Genomic DNA, 23,438 nt, shown 5'->3' with positions numbered 1-23,438 from the left:
TAGCTCCAGTGGGGTGCTGCTGTGTATTTAACCCCAACTAACCTTTTTAGGCCTTATTTTGAGGTGTTATTTTGTTCATTAACATGAATATCTTGAACTTGTTCTGAGTTATGTCATGTTATGCCAGGTTGCTTTGCGTTGTTTTGTCCTAAGAATTTCAGTGCCCAGTCTGACCCTGTGTTGGTCTGTGCATCTGACAATAAAAGACTTGAACTTGAACTTGAATATCTTAGTATGATCTTAACATATATTTTAGTGCAAATAGATCTACACATACCTGAAAACTGAGACATGCCATGATCTGTTCCAAAATGCTAATTAGTAAATACTTTATTTCTTAACAAATGTAGTATTGTAGGCATCACAGGCTTTTACCAGCTTGTTACATATTGTATGTCAAATTAAGTGTCTGTCTGTACAACAGGCAGTGGAGGGGGAGAGGGGGAGAGGGGGAGGGAGGTGGAGGGTGGTAGAGAGAGGTAGAGGGAGGTAGAGGGAGGTAGAGAGAGGTGGAGAGAGAGAGAGAGAGGTAGAGGGAGGTACAGGGGCCAACAGTTTGCAGTTTTGCCAACAGAGGGTGCAATTGACTTGAACTTTTGGGAGGATTGGCAGGGCCAATATTGAAAGGCAGAGTGCAAGTACTAGTAAAGCTAGTATAGCTGAATAGTAAAACTCTAGTTAAGAGACCCCTAGTACTCAAAACAACAGGGCTGAAACGTTTTTTGCATATTATGAGTGATGTGCTATTTCATTAGTATTGTACTGCTTTGTTTTTTGTCATCTTAAGGATGGGTTGCCATGTATCCACCCTCTACATCTAGATCACATCGGTGTTCATGTATGTGTTGTTTTCATGCATGACAACTTCAATTTGTGTGCTTTTGGTAGATGTGTGTGTCTTTGTATGTGGTGTATATTATTGTTGTCTATTTAACTGTTTAAAGCTGTTATTCTAAGCAATGTACAGTAGATAAGTATTTCATAAGTATATGGAATGTATTCACTCAGTTTATGGTCCCTGTGGGAGCCAACCCTTCAACCATGTCATGCTATATATTATTTTGTTCTAAAATATACGTTTTGAAAAATAAAATATACTTTTGAGTACGTGAAAAGTTACCTGACATGTTTTTTTTGGGGGGGGGGGGGGGGGGGGTTCTTATAAAAGCGACTTTTCTACTACATGGACGTTTTCCAGGAATTTGGATCTTTCCACGATAAGAGAGGTACACAATGTTTTATTTTGTATTTGTTATAGGCAGGGATATGATTACCAAAGGTGCATTTTGGACATGCAGTGTAGTATCTGAGTCAAGAGGGATGGACTGACTGATGGATGCAGTAAAATGTGTGTGCATGCTCAAGCGGGAGTGCGCACGGGACAGTAACACACCGGCCGGATCTGGGAGTTGCGAGGATGGAGATCCGACCAGACAGATTTAAGGCGTCTGCCGGCAAAACTCTGGGAAAGATACACAGGTACCCTCGAAATTTACTATTTTAGTTATTCTCAGTAGGCTATGTTCAGGTTAAACGCATTTTGTAGATATGAGTTTGTTATTCTGATTGCTAGTTTTTTTACCCCAATCACATTTTGCTCCCTTGTCACTTTCTAAGTTTTTGAAGAAGCATTCGATAAATATAGGTGTATGCAAACTTTAAAATAAGAGGGGGTCTTTGCCAAAATTGTACTTACCAGGTGCACCTGGATTGCAGGGACGCGCCATTAATCCAAATGGCAGCTAGACGCGCTCTGATGGTGCGCGCAAATGACATCATGATTAACATCTGGATTGTACTGAAAGAATGAGTTCATGACCCTTAATTAAATTGCAATTACATTCTTTTAATGTGGATTCACTATTTCATCCCTCAAAATCTTCAAAAAAATTCTAATCAAAGTTGATCAGTTAATTTAAATAGATTTCTGTCAAGACGATCTTTGACACTTTCGATGTCATGTCACGCCGTGTCCTGTCTGGGTATTAGCTAATGCGTATGTGTGGAGGTGGGGGGTTTGGGGGGATATAGACACAAAAGGAATTCAACAGAATGTTGACAAGGAATATAAAAAAGCTCAAATTCCAAATATGTTTGATCTATATCAAGTAAATGGAATATCGTACTAACTTGAGGACAAAGACTATATCAAATTGAAATTAAAACTGTATAATATATAATAATGGGTAAATTGAAACATTTGAAATTTGTAGAAGAAAGTTATCTGCATTATTATGTATTTTATTGTAGAGATATTGATACATAGACTTCTTCAATAAGAAGAGCGAGATTAAGCACATGGATAGGGCGACACGCAATAACCATGGCTTTATAAACTCACTGCTCTCTCAGGATTTGAGGTAGCAACTAAACATATAAATCCAATCCTGAAATAGCCTGTTTCTCAGCCCAGCTGTTGGCCCATGCAAATCCCTAAACTAACCCCATCCCACTCTCTTCCCCATGCCGTGTCACTTCCTCCAACCCTCCTTCCACCATCCTCTGACCCCTCCCTACAGTCCCATTCAAGGCCTCGTAGATGACTATCATTCCATCAGGGCCTCCTGGATTAGTGAGTAGGGGCGTGCGAGTCGACAGCTCTCCCCCTAACTGGGTACACACATGCACGCTGCTTGAGGATGGGGAGAAGCATTTTTATTTGTTTTAGATGCGGTTTGGTTTGCAGTTACTGTGGATTTCATGAAGGACTGTTCACAGCAGCCATTCTTGATTTGCTCTTTACATGTGTTAAAGTGTGTTTGTGTGTGGCCTTGTATACATGCAAATTGCTTGGTGTATGTTGGTGAATGTGAGCAAGATGCTTCACAGGTCAGAGCCTTGATCTCTCACTGTGAATACAGTCAGTAGTTCATCTAATATTTAGAGGTGTTCTCCCTCAGAAGGCATCTCTTGTTTCTATTTTGAACTCTGCTAAGTACGCCAGGGTCTGGTTAGGTCAGGAAGCCCCTCGTTCTTCATGGCTCTTTCTTGTGGAATCAAGCAGTTGCCTGGATCAGGGCTAACCTGGGACATAATGGAACCAATGGACTGTTCATACATTCAAAACCCACCTACTTAATATCCCAAACAGACAAAAGGAAAAAAAAATTTAAGCGATTAATTATTTTGAATAAAATGAAAGGTCTGTTGTAGCCTTCAATTACATGTTGACAGCAAAATAAACCTGAATAACTAAGGTGCAAAGGTTGCAAATAAATTGAAGTGATATAAATAATAAATGTTGTAATACATTGATTTGTACAAAAAACCTAAAGTCCATTTAGAGATTCAATGAAGAGATACATGGGTATCTGAAATAAGAAAGCTGCTTCTGATCGATTTATGATCCTGGCAAATATCGTGTGTACGTTTATCTCTATGAAGCTATTTTACAATATATTGGTGGAATTGAAAGAGTGTGTAAAGGCCATATAGTGTTTATTGATGTCTGCTTGTGTTTCTGTATGTGCAAAGTAAGTTAGAAAGATAGAGTGAGTGAAATAGAGAGATTGTGTGTGGTGAGAAGAGGGGGGTGTCTCCCGAGGTAACACAGTCCCACTGAGACCCAATCTGTTCATGAGAGAGAGATGGGAGAGAGGAACAAGCGTGTTGAGGGGGGAGGGGGCAGAGGCCGACACCACTGTTACCTTGACTCAGATGAGGAGAGCAATCATTTTACAGCTTTTCTGAGCGGATTGCAATCAATTTTATTAGACAGTATCTGGTGGTTAATGTCTTTATTCTTTATTCTTAGTCTTCACATTCCGCTGTGAAAATGTTTAAACTAAACCACTCATCCTTAGTTATTCATTCCAGTATTGACAACAGGCAAAGAAGTGTATTATATGCAGAGTTAAAGCATGGGGGGGAAATGACCGTCTGGCATTATATAACATGGCTACTGACGCTGCTCTCTCTCTCTCTCTCTCTCTCTCTCTCTCTCTCTCTCTCTCTCTCTCTCTCTCTCTCTCTCTCTCTCTGTCTCTCTTTCTCTCTCTTGCTCATCCTCTTATTGTGGGATTATCAGGAACACACTGAGCACTGTGAATTTAATATAAAAGGTAACAATAGAGTCTTTGTTGCTAACTCATTCACCAAGGAATGATGAATCTAGTCCCGAAATTTCAAGAAGCAGCATTGTTTAATAAATACTCCAACAGGTTGATTTAAAAACACATGAAGGCAAATATTCTTAAAGTCCGTTGATCCCAACCTGCATTATCTCCGGGCATGCGCCCAGTGACTCGCGCTTCTCAGATGATCACTGACAGACTCACGCGTCTCAGATGATCACTGACAGACTCACGCTTCTCAGATGATCACTGACAGACTCACGCGTCTCAGATGATCACTGACAGACTCACGCTTCTCAGATGATCACTGACAGACTCACGCTTCTCAGATGATCACTGCTGAAGGGTCTGTGGTAAATGATACCAAGGTTTTTTTATTTCACCCTAGTCAAAGTCTAGTCAAAGCCATTTGGTAAGGTCAGTAAGTGAACAACATAGCATTTGACATGGCTTTAAATGCTATTGTCATACAAAGGACCTAGGCTAGGCCTCCAGATTTCTGATTGCTAGAAATACATTTTTTTAGGAATTGTTGATTTGTCTAGTTTTTGTGGCCCCTTCATTTTAAGATGCGACCCCCCAAACATAAAATTCTGGCTACTCTATTGATTGCAAGACCAATTCGCAAATACAAATTTGTCTGGAACCTCTATGTTTGTTTTCAATTTCTAACGGGCGCTGACCGAAATAAGATCCGGATAGTGGATATTGGCATGGCACCTTTCAGAGGGCTGACGCTGGGGTGGGAGGGAGGGGTGGGGGGCGCTCTCCATGCCTGATGGGAATGTGTTGGTTTGGGAGGGTGAAACCCTCAGGTTGGCAGGTCTATCCTATACTCTCCCCTATACTCTCTCTCTCCCCCTCTCCCCCTCTCTCCCCCTCTCCCTCTCCTCTCTCTCTCTCTCTCTCTCTCTCTCTCTCTCTCCCTCTCCCGCCTGCTTCTGATACTCTCTCCCCCTCTACCTCTCTCTTTCTCCCCCTCTTTCCCCCTCTTTTCCCCTCTCCCGTCTTTTCCACTTACCCAGCACCTAAGCCTTACAGTCAAACCTTTTATAACAAATGCAAATATTCATGTAATGTTTCAAGTGGGAAATACGTTTGGTGTGCAAACAATGGAAACTCATATTGGAAAAAAAAACCTTGTGATCAAAAAATAATATGGCTTTTTATGCATAAGTGGGATGTGATTGTGTCAGAGAAATGTGATGTAATTACTGCTGTGGGCTAGTCTCATTAGCAGGTAGCATATGTGTAAAAGTCAGGCTGCAGTCTGTCGGATGGTTAATGAGAATCCTCGCAATACTTACATTACTCCAATATATAAAAGAGTATCGTTGGTAATTACTTATGATTTCCTACAGCTAGTTTTAATTTGTGTGAATGCATGTGTTTTATGTGTATGTGATCACAAATGTGTGTTTGTATTTATATATGAGGTTTACTTTTGGAAGAGAAGGGTGAGTTAGAACAAACCGATCATGATGATTCTGCATATTTAACATATTTAACACCTACATAATTTGACAAGTTTAACAGACATAAATGCAGTGCATAGTGCTGTTTCCAACTGGGTTTCATGCTGGTAAGACAGAGCTAGGAAATGTTTCTAAAACTGTGAGAAATTATATTAAAAACAAACCAAAGGAAGCTTATAAAAAACAGACAGATGATGAGAGGGGGGTGGTGGAGGGTCAGCGATGGAAGACTGGCTATTAAGAAACAGGTAGTAGTGCTTAGATGTACAATATGTAGTTACTGTACTATTATGACATTCTAAATGAGGCTGTTGAGTGGTGTGGAAGAATAGCATGTGACGCATTTGATAAACAGGTTTATCTCCATATTAATTTCCGGAAGTAAATAATTTATAATCCTAATCTGTATGTTGTGACAGATTACGAGAGAGTGGGAGGAGAGCAAGTGGAGTCACGCCTGCAGCTCAGGGAGAGAGAGACGGGTGGTTGCGGGGGGGTAGGGGGGAGGGGAGGGAGGGAGTGGGGAGGGGAGAGAGGGGGGAGGGGGGAAGGGGGGAGAATGCACTGGGAGAGACAGTCTCTTATCCCTTCTGCATTTACATGGTGTCTGACAAAATAATTTTCCTGCTTTCTCTTTCTAACATATTATTACAGTACATACCATCTATTTTATTTTACCAAGTGGAGAACAAAAAGTATGTGGTCTTTTCTCTTTAACTGATTGTTTTTATTCTGTGTTTGGAGGATTACACAGAATCAGCTGTTTTAACCCTAATGGGGGAGGTGAAAGATGCATGTACAGGATGGATGTATGGATGGATATATAGATAGATAGCAATGCAAATCTTAGTTACAGGGATGCAGAAAGTAAAATGCATAATTTATCTCCACGACAAATATATAAATAATTGAGTCTGTCTTGTGTTGGAGTGTGTAGGAGCAAGGGGGCTATGTTAAATAGAACTAACTGACCATACAGCTCTATCATAATAGCTGACAGTTGCATGGGTAAAATAAAAACGCCATACTTGGTGTCAAAGGACTTTGTGTGGTGATTCTGGTTGCTGTTCCCGACACAATTCTCCTGCTCACAGTAACTGGATCAGCCCAGTGGAAACCATGCAGCCTGCTGTCCATGCAGCCTGCTGTCCATGCAGCCTGCTGTCCATGCAGCCTGCTGTCCATGCAGCCTACTGTCCATGCAGCCTGCTGTCCATGCAGCCTACTGTCCATGCAGCCTGCTGTCCATGCAGCCTGCTGTCCATGCAGCCTACTGTCCATGCAGCCTGCTGTCCATGCAGCCTACTGTCCATGCAGCCTACTGTCCATGCAGCCTACTGTCCATGCAGCCTGCTGTCCATGCAGCCTACTGTCCATGTGAACACAAACATGCTTCCACACCAGAGATGACAGAAGTACGAACATCCTTCGCTCAACTAGAAGTACAGATACTCATGTTGAAAATGACTCTGTAAAAGTTAAAGAACTGACTACACTTTTTCACTCAAGTTGTTGAAGGAAAGAAGTAAGGGCTCTGACTTATACTTAAGTAAAAAGTAACCATTACTACTACTTGTTGGCAACTTTGTAACTATGAAAAACAAGACAAAAGGTGGCATGCCGCAGCAGTGAGGGTATGTTTTTGTGTGAATATACAGTGTATTGTTTCAAGCCATTTGTCATAACGTTAACTAATTGGCCAATTGACGCATTCACTTAACTTCTACTGATGCCCATGAGGATGGGCTGTGATGGTATTATGACAGATGACAAGTGATGTGATTGGATGATGACTGGTGACAAGTGTTGTGATTGGATTATGACTGATGACAAGTGTTGTGATTGGATGATGACTAGTGTTGTGATCAACACTGCTGCGTTGCTGTTGTATCAGTCAGTAGTTAGATCAGCGTAGTCATAGTGGCTGAACTGTGGGCTCCTGTAAAGCCCTCTGTGACATAGCTTGAAAAAAGGGTTATGCAAAATGTTAATGGGTGTATACAGCATCTACCTACAGGAAATGAGTGGAGAGCTTTTTCATACGTCTACTGCAAGCCTTATATGCTGGAAGCACTAGGCAAAACCATAACCAGGTCCTCCTATTAATGCCCCAAAAAGTGATTTCATTAATTTCAGTCATTTTTTTATCTGCTCTGACATCAGAATGTAATGAAACATTATGTGGATGAGGATGCCTTTACTCAAATGTTCATGACATTTATGACATTGGCACAACAAATTACTCAGCTTGTACAGTTCCCCAGCCTCAACATGGCTCTGCCCGTCACCAGACTGTCCCTCTAACTTGTTCCGCTCTGTGTCCTCCAAGACTGCTGGAGAAACGGCAGCCCAATGGCGAGACTATCGAGCTGTCAGCCGAGGGACGTCCGGAGCTGGTGGAGGAGAAGGATCTGCCTGTGGTTGACTGTACCTGCTTTGGCCTGCCCCGTCGCTACATCATGGCCATCCTGTCTGGCCTGGGATTTTGCATCTCCTTTGGTATACGCTGTAATCTGGGCGTAGCCATTGTTAGCATGGTCAACGACCACACTGTCTTTAAAGGCAACAAGGAGGTGCTAGTGGTAAGTGTTGAATGTGGTTCAATGTCTTGGTTCAGAATACCATTCTCTGGTCATGTCAGTGAAGGCCAGTATAGATCACTGATCACCATCCCTGATCACCGGTAGACATTAATGTCATTCACCTCATTATGCTGCACCATTACTGTATGTTTTAAAATAATGTACAAGCTAAACATCTGGAACCTCTTAAAGTAGCCTCCTCTTAGATTCCAAACTTAAAAGTTTACAAAAAGTGTAATGAGTAGATGTTGTGTGGTCTTGTTCCCGTGCAGGCAGCTCAGTTCAGATGGGACCCAGAGACGGTGGGGATGATACACGGATCTTTCTTCTGGGGCTACATCGTCACACAGATTCCAGGTGGCTTCATATGTCAAAAGTTTGCTGCCAACAGGTATTTACTGATAACTTGATTTAACAAAATATACTTTGACATATTCATCATTCTTCACTCATGGGAATCCAACCCTGGGTTTAAATCTTGGTATTTTTGGAATAAAATCTGTTACTATAGTCACCATCAGAGCCTAGCTGTACTGCATGTCTTCCAAAAGCATGATGAAAAGTTTAAAGTCCTGTGGTACAAAAAAAACTGGATTTAATCATTTGAAACTCTTAGATGTGTTTTCACATCTCAATCACTAAGATTCCGTTGTTTAAAAATAAATGTTTGCCTGTTTTTGTGTTCTGTTCCAGAGTGTTTGGCTTTGCCATAGTGGCCACATCTACTTTGAACATGCTGATTCCATCTGCCGCCCGCTGCCACTACAGCTGTGTCATTCTAGTCAGGATATGCCAGGGCCTCGTTGAGGTACACTGTGTACAAATGAGTGTGTGTTTGTGTGTGCACACAAGCATAAAGTGTGTGTTTCTCTATTTACTGTACATCATCCCTTAATGACGTCCTGCAGGGGGTGTCATACCCAGCATGCCATGGGATCTGGGCCAAGTGGGCTCCGCCTCTGGAGAGAAGTCGTCTGGCCACAACAGCCTTCTGTGGTGGGTTTAACATTCTCTCTTTCTAATCCCATTCTTTAAAACCAAATTTCCTAAACATAAATCAGTTAACAGTGTTTGAACTGTGTTACAGTCCAAAACACGTTTTTAAGCTTCTGGAAAAACTCCTGTGAAGAAACTGTCTGGATGCGAGTTCAGATACAACAGACAAAACTGTCTGGATGCTAGTTCAGATACAACAGACAAGTCAAGATCCTTCTTTTAGTATGTTTGCCTCACTTAATTGGCTATACAGCTATCTTTATCTTTGTTAATACGTTATACAGGCATCTTTATCTTGTTAATACGCTATACAGGTATCTTTATCTTGTTAATACGCTATAAAGCTATCTTTATCTTGTTAATATGCTATACAGCTATCTTTACCTTTGTTAATACGCTATACAGGTATCTTTATCTTGTTAATACGCTGTACAGGTATCTTTATCTTGTTAATACGCTATACAGGTATCTTTATCTTTGTTAATACGCTGTACAGGTATCTTTATCTTTGTTAATACGCTGTACAGGTATCTTTATCTTTGTTAATACGCTATACAGGTATCTTTATCTTTGTTAATACGTTATACAGGTATCTTTATCTTGTTAATACGCTATACAGGTATTTTTATCTTTGTTACTACTCTATACAGGTATCTTTATCTTTGTTAATACGCTATACAGGTATCTTTATCTTGTTAATACGCTATACAGGTTTCTTTATCTTTGTTACTACGCTATACAGGTATCTTTATCTTTGTTAATACGCTATACAGGTATCTTTATCTTTGTTAATACGCTATACAGGTATCTTTATCTTAATTAATACGCTATACAGCTATCTTTATCTTTGTTAATACTGAAAAAAACCTGCTGTAACGGCTATGGCGTAGACCAGGGGTGGCCAACCCTGGCGTAGACAATGAAAGGCTACAGGGCCATTTGAACTATGACCAGATTCCGTGATCATAAGTGATCAGTAGTGATCTAGTGATGGTTCTCTTTTCACCCTGTAAGTGTTTCAGTGTGTCTGCTGTGTTGTGTCAGGGTCCTATGCAGGGGCTGTGGTGGCCATGCCCTTAGCTGGAATACTGGTGCAATACACAGGGTGGCCATCTGTCTTCTACCTATATGGTGAGTAACAAACCACTGATTTATTAATTGTCACTTTCCATATATTTATATACATGATAGCCTACTGGCTAGTTTGTTCTGTGAAAATTCACTATTATTAGTAGATAGTACCTACATAGTGACCTGGGTACCAGCCGAACTTAGCCCCGCCCACAACATTTGAAGTCGGGAAGTTCGGTCTGGCATTGCTCCGTTGGGGAAGAACTATGCCCAAACCAGAGCTGTTTGTACCAATCAAATTGTCAGGGCGGGCTTTATACAATGATGGACAGATGATCAACAGTAATGTAATCAACCACGTCACCAAAGAGCGCTTGGGTTGAATTTGTTTTCAACAAACATGGCTGCCGCTGGAGAGCTGAGATGTGTAGATTCAGGATCACCACAGCTCTCTGAGACAAGGGCCAAGATTCTGCCATTGAGTCTGTTTTAGAAGACTTCAACAGCGCATTCATTTTGAAAGAGGAATTTCTATTGAGTAGTGATGTGTCGTTCGTGAACGATTCGTTCATTTTGAACGAATCCTTATAAGGACTCGGGAGTAACGAGTCCTCTCAACGAGTGATTCGTTCATTTCCCGACTCGGTCTTTCTACGAGTCTTTGGATCATTTTTCACGTGACCTGCATAGGCTCTGTAGCTAGAGGAAACGAACGATTCGTTCTTTTCCCGACTCGGTCTTTCTACGAGTCTTTGGATCATTTTTCACGTGACCTGTATAGGCTGTAGCAAGAGGAAACGAACGATTCGTTCCTTTCCCGACTCGGTCTTTCTACGAGTCTTTGGATCATTTTTCACGTGACCTGCATAGGCTCTGTAGCCAGAGGAAACGAATGATTAGTTCCTTCCCCGACTCGGTCTTTCTACGAGTCTTTGGATCCTTTTTTCACGTGACCCGCATTGTATTTTTTAGTAGAGGAAACAGTTTCCTTATTCCCTTTCGCGTGGCCGCTGTTTTAGTAAGACGTGAATGAATGATATTCGCTCAAGTCATCATACTGACTGGTTTTGTTATTTTCACTTTACATTTACACTTACAGTTTAGTGCAGTGTAATTGTTTGACGTGATAATTAAATGCTAGTGTGATAATACATGACCAAATCATACAAACTCATGATACATTTGACTGCAGGAATTTATTTTGAAATAGTATTTGCTGGTGCACATGTCATGCACTAACCTACAGTGGACGTATAGGGGCTATACGTCCTTTGCAGTGGACGTATAGCCCCCAACCCCCCCCCCCCCCCCTGAAATGAACAAATGACTCGAAAAAAGATTCGTTCATTTTACTGAACGAGATTCAAAGAACCGAATCAGTAAAAAGAACCGAACTTCCCATCACTACTATTGAGGCGTTTGTCGATCGAAATATGTTTTTGCCGTCCTTCCTACGGGATTCGGTAACTACGTTGCTCTGATTGGTTGTAGGTCTATCCAATTGAGCGAAGAGGCATTTTTTTCCCGGGTTCGGTTGAAACACGCCCCATAATCACAGCCCAATGGAACAGTATCAGACTCATATTCTGACTAGAATTATGAGTATAACATCGTCAGGCTACCTACATAGTGGATGTATTGATAGAATATTCCTTTATCCTCATTTTGTCTTTATCCGACAAAGACATACCTGCTGAGCATCTTTCTGATGTTCCCTGTCCTCTTGTATTCTCTGATCTCTATATTCTTTTCCTATCTAATGCACTTCATTGACTGTGTGTCTTCTGCTTTACATCTCTTTATATTTCATCATGGCAACGCCTTTCCTCTGTATTATACCTTCCCCACCTTTCCCTGTATCTCTACTCCCTTTCCAAATATCTCTCCTACCTTTCTACACTCCTTCTACATTCACCTTTCCACTTTTTACTGTTTTCATCTTCTTATCATTTCCATCCCTTCCGCTTCTTCTACCAAACCCTTTCTGTCAACCCCCCTCTTACTGTTATCACCTCCCCCCTATTTCACCTGCTTTCAACCTGCTTTTCTACCCCCCTCCCTGTCCCCCCTCTCTGTCCCCCCTCTCTGTCCCCCCTCTCTGTCCCCCCTCATACCTCCCCTCCCAGGCTGCGTTGGGATATTTTGGTATCTCTTCTGGCTGCTGGTGTCTTATGACAGTCCAGCCGCCCATCCCACCATCACTCCTGAGGAGAGGAAGTACATTGAAGACGCCATCGGAGAGTCTGCTGGCCTGGTGAATCCTCTCCAGGTACCCGGCTGAGTCTGGACTCTGTCACAAACACGCACACGTACATTCCTAAAGTGTTCTTGGTGATTCATGTAAAATTATTCTGTTTAATGTGAGGTGTAAGTGAATACAGATAACTTGCATTCCTGCTTGTTTCAGAAATTCAAAACCCCATGGAAACATTTCTTCACCTCCATGCCGGTGTACGCCATCATTGTGGCCAACTTTTGCAGGAGCTGGACCTTCTACCTGCTCCTCATCAGCCAGCCAGCTTACTTTGAAGAGGTGTTTGGCTTTGAGATCAGCAAGGTGAGGCTATCCTAACGAGTGACCTGATACTTTATATTGTATACCTCTCCCCTTCTGTCCCTCATCCTGTCTGCTTGTTCTCAGGTGGGGATGGTGTCAGCCCTGCCTCACCTGGTGATGACCATCATCGTGCCCATTGGGGGCCAGCTGGCAGATTACCTGAGAACTCACAACCTGATGACCACCACCAACGTCAGAAAGCTCATGAACTGCGGAGGTAGGCAGTAGTGTATGTGCATCTACAGTATCTGTGTTTGTATTGAGGGGAATGAGATTCATAATTTGAAGCCAAATAGCTTGAGTGATACCTAATAAGTTAGGTAGGGTACGTGAGGAAAAGAGAATGTCTGTTCCAAACGTGCAGCAGATCCCATGGTGACAGTCATGAGGCTATACTGGTGCTAAACCATAGAGTTTCAGTTCCATGTAACACATGATCCTTTGTGGTTCATCCACATGGCAGCAATAGGATCAACAACAGGTGCTCTTGAGCTGTTTGTTCTTTATAGCCGCCAGAACAGTGTAGACTTTAGCATCAGTAACCTTAAACATGCTATTAGGATGTTACTCAGTCAGCCTGCTTTTTCTCAGTGGACCTCTGGGTGTTTCTTGAGCTTGTCTCTGGAGAATGGTTGAATAAACGTCCTGAATAACTTAGTGTGTGACATTGGGGAACCAAGGACAATGTTGCAGTGTCTCTGTGTAGGGTTTGATAGGCAGTATTAAAGCATCTTGTAACAGTGTCTCTGTGTAGGGTTTGATAGGCAGTATTAAAGCATCTTGTAAGCATCTTGTTTGGTGAAAAGCAGACTTGTGGCCATCTGCTGCCTTGTAGGCTTCTATGTGTCCTGCCCATCCCCTGTGGTTCAGCCGGTCTCAGGTCAGGAGGGGAGCAGAGGGGGTGCTGGTCAGACGCAGAGCCGTGGAGCACCTGCTCAACATGCACCATGTGCTGCTCAGGGTAGGATGGAGCCGTGTTGGCCATGGGAAGGAAGAGCGAGTGTGGACGACACACCAACACGAGAGAGAGTAGCCATGAACCACAGGGGGATTCCTAGCTAGCGACGTCAGCAAGGCTAAATGTAGGAAAGCAAATTCTCCTATTCTCAGGTATTGTGAACCTCAACCACTGAGATGTAAACCAAAGGGTTGAAACACAACTGAACCAGGTTAAGTGTTTTGCTAAATGTAACAAACAGTTGTGTAATAAACATGTTAACCTGTCAAAGCATCGAGGCGTGGAGATTTACAGTTGAAGAAGATGGTGTCATTTTGTATTTTAGCAAGGGCAGAGTCACACTGGGGCACTTTACACTATAGGCTTGTGTTTTAATAAACAGCAGATCACATAAGACATCCAACAATCATGTGTTGTCAGAGTGTCCCAAATTAACATTATGAATTACGTATAGAACTGACATTTGAAGATTTGCATATTGATGCACTTATAAGTCCATGGAATTCCCCCCAAAATTTGGATGATCAACAATTTTTTAAATTATAATTATGATTATTTAGGGTATTACCAACGTGCTATTTGCGTCATTTCACAAAATGTCATGCACTGCTACATGTAATATGCTGATGTGGATAGAGAGAAATGCATGGTGTGTGTTTGTGTTGTTTACATATGATGACCACATGGTGTTACAACTGCCTGTGCATGTGAGAGGCATATGTGCATGAGAGGTTACATAAACCCTGAGCTTGCAGACATGCAGGAGAGTAAAGAGATATTCTGCTACACCAGACGCAGCTTAGATACAATTATATTTTTTACTTTTACAGTCCTCACTGTTAGAGATGTGAAACCATTCTGGTTTTGTAAGCAAACATTATTTTCCCATGCACAAATGTAAACTGATTTAGCCATATTAATATTTGATCACAATTGTTAAGTTTAAGTTTGAAGCACTGACACTAACGTCCTCAAAAGCAATGTTGTTGTCAACCACACTTCATGTGGTTGATTTCTTCACCACCCCAGAGATGATAAGAGGATACACATTGGTCAAAGGAATTGAAAGGGGGGGCGACTGATAGAATCTGTTTGGGCCATTGTGCACCTGAGTGTGGCCATGGAGTTACCATGGCCGCGGGAACTAGGGGTGCTGAGGGTGCTGCAGCACCCCCTGACAGCACGAGAATTTAAAATAATATGACTTGAAAATCCACCACTGTGTCACAGCCCGGCAACATTAAGCCCCCCCCCCCCACCCCCCCTATCTACCTTAGGTGACTGAAGATATTAGGTTTTATTTTTCCTACTAACATTGTTGGATCTTGTTGAGATAATTTACTGCGAAGATTTAAGACATAACATTTGGGGTTCCACGGTGCCCTAACAAACTACTGGTATTGAGGTGAACTCATGGGTAAGGTCAGGGAGAACTTCAATCATGGTACCTTGTTTCTGTTTGTCTGTTGCCATGTTAGGCTTTGGTATGGAGGCCACTCTACTGCTGGTGGTAGGATTCTCACACACCAAAGTTGTAGCCATTTCATTCTTGGTCCTCGCTGTGGGGTTTAGTGGATTTGCCATCTCAGGTAAGAAATACCTGAAAAAATAAAATATGAATGATTTTCATGATGTGCACCAATGGATATAAAATACAGTTTGTTTCACTCAAATATATTTTTTGGACAATCAGTAGCGACTGTACGCAAGCAAAGATAAGGTGTCAATTCTAAGATTTTATACAAACTAGAATGCATAATATATTGACCCAAAAATTTGCATGGGACAATATTGCAATGAACATTCTATTGATATCAGAGGGTCGTACATGCTGTCTGTGTCATTTCTGCTCAGTATTAAGTTATGTCCTGTATGCTTCAGCTGAGGGTTGTGGTAATGTACACAGCTACATTTGTGGGGTTGACTTTTGGTGAATAAGTAAATTCACTTTTGCCCAAATCCTAACCACCTATCATACCCACCTCACCATTGTCAGGACCTTAGCTGAGTTCCAACAGAATACCACTCATACAATTCAGACACAAACTAAATATTACAATTTCACTGTGACTCAATCATAAAGAGGGTCTTTTTTATCATCTTTTAGGTTTCAATGTCAATCACCTAGACATTGCTCCCCGCTATGCCAGCATCCTGATGGGGATCTCCAATGGAGTAGGCACTCTGTCTGGGATGGTCTGTCCTCTTATTGTTGGAGCTATGACCAAGCATAAGGTGAAGACGGAAATACTTGTAACAGGATTTGCTTGTTCAGGAGTCAGTATTGTGGATAAACTCCCTTTATTGTACATTAACTGAACAGTTTGTTCCCATCCCTAAACAACATACTTGTCTGCACTCATCAGACACGTGATGAATGGCAGTATGTGTTCCTCATCGCCAGCCTGGTTCACTATGGAGGGGTCATCTTCTATGGTATGTATTCACTCACACAAGGTCCCGACGGGTGTCCACTCTCCTACTCCCATCTGACACCTGTGTGAAGAGAAACCAGTGGAAGCCTTTGACAGGCTCCACCTGTAACCTGGTGCTGTCTCTCTCTCTTCTGACCTGGTGTTCTCTCTCTCTCTCCTCTGACCTGGTGCTCTCTCTCTCTCTCTCTCTCTCGCTCTCTCTCTCTCTCTCTCTCTCTCTCTCTTTCTCTCTCTCTCTCTCTCTCTCTCCTCTGACCTGGTGCTTTCTCTCTCTCTCTCCTCTGACCTGGTGCTCTCTCTCTCTCTCCTCTGACCTGGTGCTCTCTCTCTCTCTCCTCTGACCTGGTGCTCTCTCTCTCTCCTCTGACCTGGTGCTCTCTCTCTCTCTCCTCTGACCTGGTGCTCTCTCTCTCTCTCTCTCTCTCTCTCTCTCTCTCTCTCTCTCTCTCTCTCTCTCTCTCTCTCTCTCTCCTCTGACCTGGTGCCATTTCTCTCTCTCAGGGATTTTTGCGTCTGGAGAGAAGCAGCCATGGGCAGACGCAGAGGACACAAGTGATGAGAAGTGTGGTATCATTAATGAGGATGAACTGGCCAATGAAACTGAAGAAATGTACCGAACAGGTGGAGGCGGTCACTACGGAGCTATGAGCCAGCCGAACACAGGACCCAACGGAGGGCGAGGTGGAGAGGGTGGAGGTGCGGGGTGGGTGACGGACTGGGAGAAGACGGAAGAGTATGTTCAGCCTCCAGGTTACAACAAGGGGGAGGGCCAGAAAAACCTGACTTAAAGCGATAAACAGGAAGAAAGAAAAGTCACATTTGATTGGGAAGACATTCAGAATCGAGGGGATGAATTAAGTGAATGTGTGTGTATTTGAGTAAATGGAATGGTTAAATCTATTTATTGTGTACTGTACCAGAATCTGACCTCAATCTACCAGGGGTTCCTTCTGTTTCTGAACCCTTTATGATTGGTCAGGAATATTTTATGTAAATGTCTGTTGGAGATGTGTTGTTTGTGTATATGTACAGTACCTTTAAATTATCCAGACTCCTACTTGTTCATCATTTTGTTGTGTCATAGACTTTAAAAGGACAACAAAAACAGTTTTCAGTTGATTAACAATGTTAAGTATTCAGTCTTGCTCTGACATTCCAAATGAGCTGCATCCTGTTTCCTTTGATCATCGAGGCAACCCTCTAATCTCTAGAAGGATCCAGTGGTTAGAGTTAGGCTGTAACCAGTGGTTAGGGTTAGGCTGTAACCAGTGGTTAGGGTTAGGCTGTAACCAGTGGTTAGGGTTAGGCTGTAACCAGTGATTAATCGAACACAGATTCAGAGCTCATCTACGAAGGTGGACAAGCCAGATGTACAGTTTAATAAAGTACATCAAGTCAGTATTTTGCCAAATGGCACTGACATGACTCTGAGGAGATGATCTTGTCTGATTAGACAACAGTTGGACTTATTGGCCTGAATGCCAAGAACGTTGTCTGACAAATATCTGATACTGTTAATCACCGATAACAATTTCTACATTAATAATGATTTGCCTGGTTGAAAGGAATTACCCAGAATCTGGTAGAGGCAGTTAATTCAGTAGGACTGAAGCTGTAAATGCTGCCAAAGGCTCTTCTGCAAACTGAATAAAGGGTCTTAATTCAAAATTTGTTTCGTATTTCTTATTTTATAACTTATTTAAAAACAATAATGTATATACACAATATTATGTGGAACAAGTGAAGGGGTATAAATACTTTACGAAGGCACTGTACTGAATACATACTGTGTGTGTGTGCGTGTACATCGTTGTTTGTAAGTGCTACAGTCTGAAATGAAACTCTGGTTGTAATCGGAGTTAAATGGCATTGCACTCATACATATTTTTGGTGTGTAAGTCTCCATAAGACGTTGGCTACAGTATGTGATTGTGCAAAGACAATCACACTTTACTTTAATAAAAATTGGTTTCTAAAACCCTCAACTTTTATTCAATTTTAGTCAGTTAAAGCATTGTATTGGTTCTGATGTTTCACACAACAATCCTGCAAATTTCGCCAAAGATAAAGTGTGCATAGTCAATAAAATCTTTTTTATTTGCCCCTACAAACTGCATTCTGTTAAGACAATACTGCCATGAAAGGAGATCTTGTTAGCTTAAGGAATATGTCCTTTATATCTGTACCTGCCCTTCCATTAGCTCAGGAATCTTACCAAAATTACTGAAACAACATTGTCTTATGCACTATAAATACTAATTTTGCCCTGGCTATGTGTGTAATAGGTTGTATGTGCACTTGTATGTGTGTGTGTCAATATACTGCTTATCTGGATCTGTATTAAAATTGTTTAGATGGATTGGGTAGTGTTTGATAGCTGTGCAGGTTTCAGCATGCAGCAGCAAAGCAGTTGTGTGTTTATGCTTTGCTCTATCTCTGTCTATTTCTATTTGTCTCTCTCTTCCCCCTCTGCAGTCAATGCATTTAATCCCTGATTGTCAGTGATGTATGAGTTGGTTGGTCAGAGGTTAGAGATTGTGAGCATGTGTGTGATTATGTGTGTGGTTGTGTGTGTGATTATGCGTGTAAATATGTGTGTGTTTGATAGTATGTGTGCTAGTTGGGTGCAGGTGCAGAAATGCTAAGCAATGAGCACGGTGCAACGATTAGTCTGGGAGCACATGCAGTCTTCTCTACATCCTCTCTCTCTCTCAAACACACACACACACTCATAAGACACATACCACTATCACAAAAAGTAGGTTTCCAATATGGGCCCGTTGATCAGGGGAATAGCCATCTATATGTGTCTATGTGAAAAATAATTTTGACTGATTGCTGTACAATTTCATGAAAAAAAAGTGAATGTCCTGATATTGAATGAATATGTACAATAACCTTTAGTGCACTGAAACATGTTCCATTGTATCCCAGTTTGTGAGATGTGTAAACAGAAACATCAACTTATCTTCCATATAAAGTTTTGCTGATAAATATATATTAAACCAGACGAAGGTATTTCTGACATGAAAACTAAGAGAACATTTTCATATAGGCTAAGGCTTTTTTGAGCAACCACTCAAAACCAGGATATAGTTTACTCATGTGGTTTTGGTGTTGTTATTCCAATTTTTGTCTTAGTTTACCACAATCCTGTGTTACATTTTCCTGCTCTTCTGACTTGATGAATTATTCAATCACCTAAGGGTGAACCAAAATATAATAAAAACGATATATATATATATACACAGTTTTTAATTACATGTATAACATATGTATGTGTAACGTACATCCTTCTACATCCTGTTACATCCTTGTGTAAAATAAAATTATGGAAAATGTGCACATACATTTTTTATCAGTACTATTATCAATATATATATATATATATATCAGTTAGTTGTTAGGGCCTAATCTTCATGACTCTGACTTTGATGTATCCTTATGAAAGGAGCCTGACTGCAGAATTGTGTTATGATATTCACAATACAGTAGCCATCACAAACCAATGTCAGAAAGAATAATCAATAGATTTTTTATGTATTACACTTTCATATATGGAATTCAACTACTACCATCCTCTCTCCGCCATGACAGATGGATGCAGGATTAACAGTGATTTTAGGCAAAGATTAGAGAGGAGAGCAGATGCACTCAGTGGGAGAGAGTGAAACGTCACAAATGCAGGAGGAGTAAACACAGAGAGAGGTCATAGGAGGAGGAGGCGCTTCTGGTGGGAGACCCTAGTCTGCATGATTATATTATGGACTTCTTAGTGTGTGTGTGTGCTTGTGTTTTCTGCACTATTACTCAGGGTTAGGGTTAGGGTGGTGATGTTGACCTAGAAATCAAGACCAACAACATGACATTTCCATATTCAGTGTTGGGGGTAACGAGTTACAAAGTAACGGATTACAGTAACGATATTACTATTATAGGTAACAAAGTAAAGTAACGCATTACACTCAAAATATTGGTAACTACACTACTTTACTAGACGTCAGGAACGTGCTTTCTTGTGTTACCCAAGCCATTTTTGCCGGTCCGAAAAGTTCTCTTTTAGTGGCGCTTGCATGCTTGCCTGTGTGCTTGCTTGTCTGGGCACCGTTGCCGATTTGAGTGATTTGAGTGACGTAGACATTAGGCGCGTTCGACATGGGCTGACTTCATGCAGCGCCGCAGGCGCCTGCCTTGAAGCTGAGAATGCCATTGGCTGCTTCAGTCAGCCGGGCTGCAGGCGGCTGCAGACGACGCCGGCGCTGCATGAAGTCAAACTCACCTGATTTGACAATCCAGTATCACATGATGCTAGGTTGGCGTAGAAGGAGGGAAGCAGGAAAATGGATGAGACGGAGACAGGAGGGTTCAGCCAGTGGCGATATTCTCACTATTTTAACTTTGTTGCTTGAAAGGACAAAAATATTATAGTAAAATGCACTCTGTCCAGGCGAGAGGTGTCTTTCAACTGCTGTCAACTCAATGAGATTTTAAAGTGAGGCATATTTTTTTGGTCAGATTGTGTGGACAGGCTTAATATTCGTTAAAGTGAATGGCTGTTTTATATGCCATTTTGTTTTACACGTTTACAATTACAATACACTATGTGGAAAGGCTAAGAGATGCCCTTTATTGAACATTTTAAAATAAAGTGATGAAAGGGCCATGATGTTTGTCCATGTATCTTTGTGGTAAATTTGGACATTTGCTTAAAAAATTTAAAAGTAATTAGTAGTGAAGTTACTTTTCAAATGCAGTAACTAGTAAAGTAATCTAGTTACAATTTTCAGAAGTAACTAGTAACTTGTAACTAGTTACTTTTTCTGAGTAACTACCCCAACACTGTCCATATTTCCCAAAAAAGGTTTTTACGGTTTCAATATTTTTCACAATTATTGTCATTAAATATTTATATAGCCCAGGGAGGTCTACTGTGGCCCAGGGAGGTTTGTGTTTCAAGATGCTCCTGTGCCTGACCACGGCCTCACTGGGTAGGGAGGGTTAGGGAGGGTTAGAGTTAGGGAGGGTTAGAGGTAGGGAGGGTTAGAGTTAGGGAGGGTTAGGGTTAGGGAGGGTTAGAGTTAGGGACGGCTAGAGTAAGGGAGGGTTAGGGAGGGTTAGAGAGGGGAGAAACATTGTCCATGATGGCGAGTCTGCACAACATACATCTTTCCTCTACTACCTTCACCGAGTCCAGGCTGACCCCCAGGCCAGAGCCTGCCTGTCTGGCCAGCTTGTCTAACCTATTAGAATCCGCTGGTTTCATGCCACTGCCCTATTTTACAGACCATGACACAGTGACTACTGACAGAACACGGTCAGTAACTATCCTGCACACCTCACAGAACCGTGTTCTCCTGGGTCAGCTGTATTGGGTTAAGGTGGGTAGACCTGAGCAGACCTGGCCTTCTGCTGTGTGGAGCTAATACTGAAAACTCTTTAGGCTCTTCAGAATTCAGATCCTTAGACAGGTCACTTAGTATCACGTCTGTACCATCAGACAATTCCTTTATTTTCTCAAAGTTTCGCTTTATTGCAGTTCCATCTAGTGGTTAAAACATGCCATCTCTGGTTTACAATCAGATTCTATGGCCCTTATCAATACAGATGAAGTGGCCAACTACTTGTGCTATTGTGTGAACGAGGCTCGAAAGTTTATGGCACCATCAGTCCAAGCTCATTATTTCTATTGATACTTTTGAATATCTATGTTTAGTGAGGTCAATCTAAGGACAACCTAGTGGTTAATTCAAATAACGAGTAATGGAAGTGCCCACCGATTGTTATTCATTATCAGGGCTCTCAAGTATTTTGAAATACTTTTTTACTTATTATATTTTAAAATGAAATACTCACGTATTTCAACCATTTCTCACGCAACAACTTTTTCTCACGCTGAGAAAAGGTATAGTTTGTCCCGCTGTTAATACACGAGGTGCAGGCATATGGAGGTAAGCTCCATGGCTAATTGAGAGTTATACAGAGTTTAACGCCACCCTCCAGCCAATCGGAAACACCCCCGGCTCCAGGATTTTAGTAGCCAAAGGTTGACAGGTAGCCTATGGAACGCAGAGTTAGTCAAAATTAAATAAATAAATAGGTTAATAGATAAATACATAAACAAACATGGCTATTAAATAAATTCTGAAATAAAATAAAAATGGCAATAAATATATAAATATAAGCATTATATAATTTTATAGCTGAATCCATTTACCGACATCATTAAATAAATAAATTTATTTATTTAAAAATGACTCTTTTGTAAAGACAACATTTATTTATTTAATGGGACTTCTATCTCCTAATGCCACATTTATTTATTTTTTGAGACTTTTACACATCACATTTATTTACATTTACATTTATTCATTTAGCAGACGCTTTTGTCCAAAGCGACTTCCAAGAGAGAGCTTCACAAAGTGCATAGGTCACTGATAATAACAACAAGATAGCCCCACAGCATTGCGGGTAGTCAAAGACAAGAAGTACATATTGTGAACAACCAAAAAATAGTGCTAAAGGGAAGAGACCATAAGAGCATGTAGTTAAACAAGTTAAAATTACACAACATTGATCTCTAAGTGCAGGTGTACCTGTAGGAAAGCAATAAAAATAGGATTAACTAAAAAAGAAGAATACAACAGTTTAAATCAGCTACCACTAACCAACAAGAGCAACAGTCTAAGCAAGAGTCATTGTGAACCTTGAGGAAACTAGCGTTGGATTCAGCAAACCATTCCTAAGTACCATTGTACTCCCGGAACAAGTGCGTCTTGAGCCTTCTCTTGAAGGTGGAGAGACAGTCCGTGTCTCTGATGGAGGTGGGGAGTTGATTCCACCACTGGGGTGCCAGGCAGGTATTTACACATATATTTCCACACCACATTTATTTCCACACCACATTTATTTCTGTGCTGTATTTATTTCCGATCTCACATGCAAACGAGAGGGGCGTGTTATCTTCAGACCAACGCAGCTGCGCACAAGATTGAAGGCAGATAGGAACACCTAGACTCGGTAGATGATGGAAGACATTAGTCGTGTCAGAGATCGCATGCTGGCCTTATAGATCAAATTGATCAGCATGGCTTGTCAAGATATTGGGCAGATAATTGCTCTGTGTTGGTCTGAAGATAACCACGCCCCTCTAGTTTGCATGTGAGATCGGAAATAAATACAGCACAGAAATAAATGTGGTGTGGAAATAAATGTGGAAATAAATGTGTCGTGTGTAAAAGTCTTAAAAAATAGATAAATGTGGCATTAGGAAACAAAAGTCCCATGAAATAAA

The 23,438-nt window shown here is 41.4% G+C and overlaps 1 protein-coding gene across 1 annotated transcript; it reads left to right on the top strand.

The window, feature by feature from the left end:
• The first annotated feature begins 1,395 nt into the window (after positions 1-1,395).
• Positions 1,396-19,055, top strand: slc17a7a (solute carrier family 17 member 7a). The gene is made up of 13 exons (XM_047038368.1): positions 1,396-1,479; positions 7,878-8,130; positions 8,403-8,521; positions 8,824-8,938; positions 9,039-9,126; positions 10,171-10,257; positions 12,324-12,466; positions 12,605-12,754; positions 12,839-12,971; positions 15,191-15,301; positions 15,820-15,947; positions 16,079-16,148; positions 16,649-19,055. Exons 1-13 carry the CDS (start codon positions 1,418-1,420, stop codon positions 16,933-16,935), a joined length of 1,746 nt encoding a protein of 581 aa, XP_046894324.1. The 5' UTR covers positions 1,396-1,417; the 3' UTR covers positions 16,936-19,055.
• Positions 19,056-23,438: the final 4,383 nt, after the last annotated feature.

This window comes from Hypomesus transpacificus, chromosome 17 (assembly GCF_021917145.1).
Source record: "Hypomesus transpacificus isolate Combined female chromosome 17, fHypTra1, whole genome shotgun sequence".
Lineage (NCBI taxonomy): Eukaryota > Metazoa > Chordata > Actinopteri > Osmeriformes > Osmeridae > Hypomesus > Hypomesus transpacificus.
Note: the sequence above shows the minus strand (reverse complement) of the source record. Positions and strands in the feature narration are given on the sequence as shown.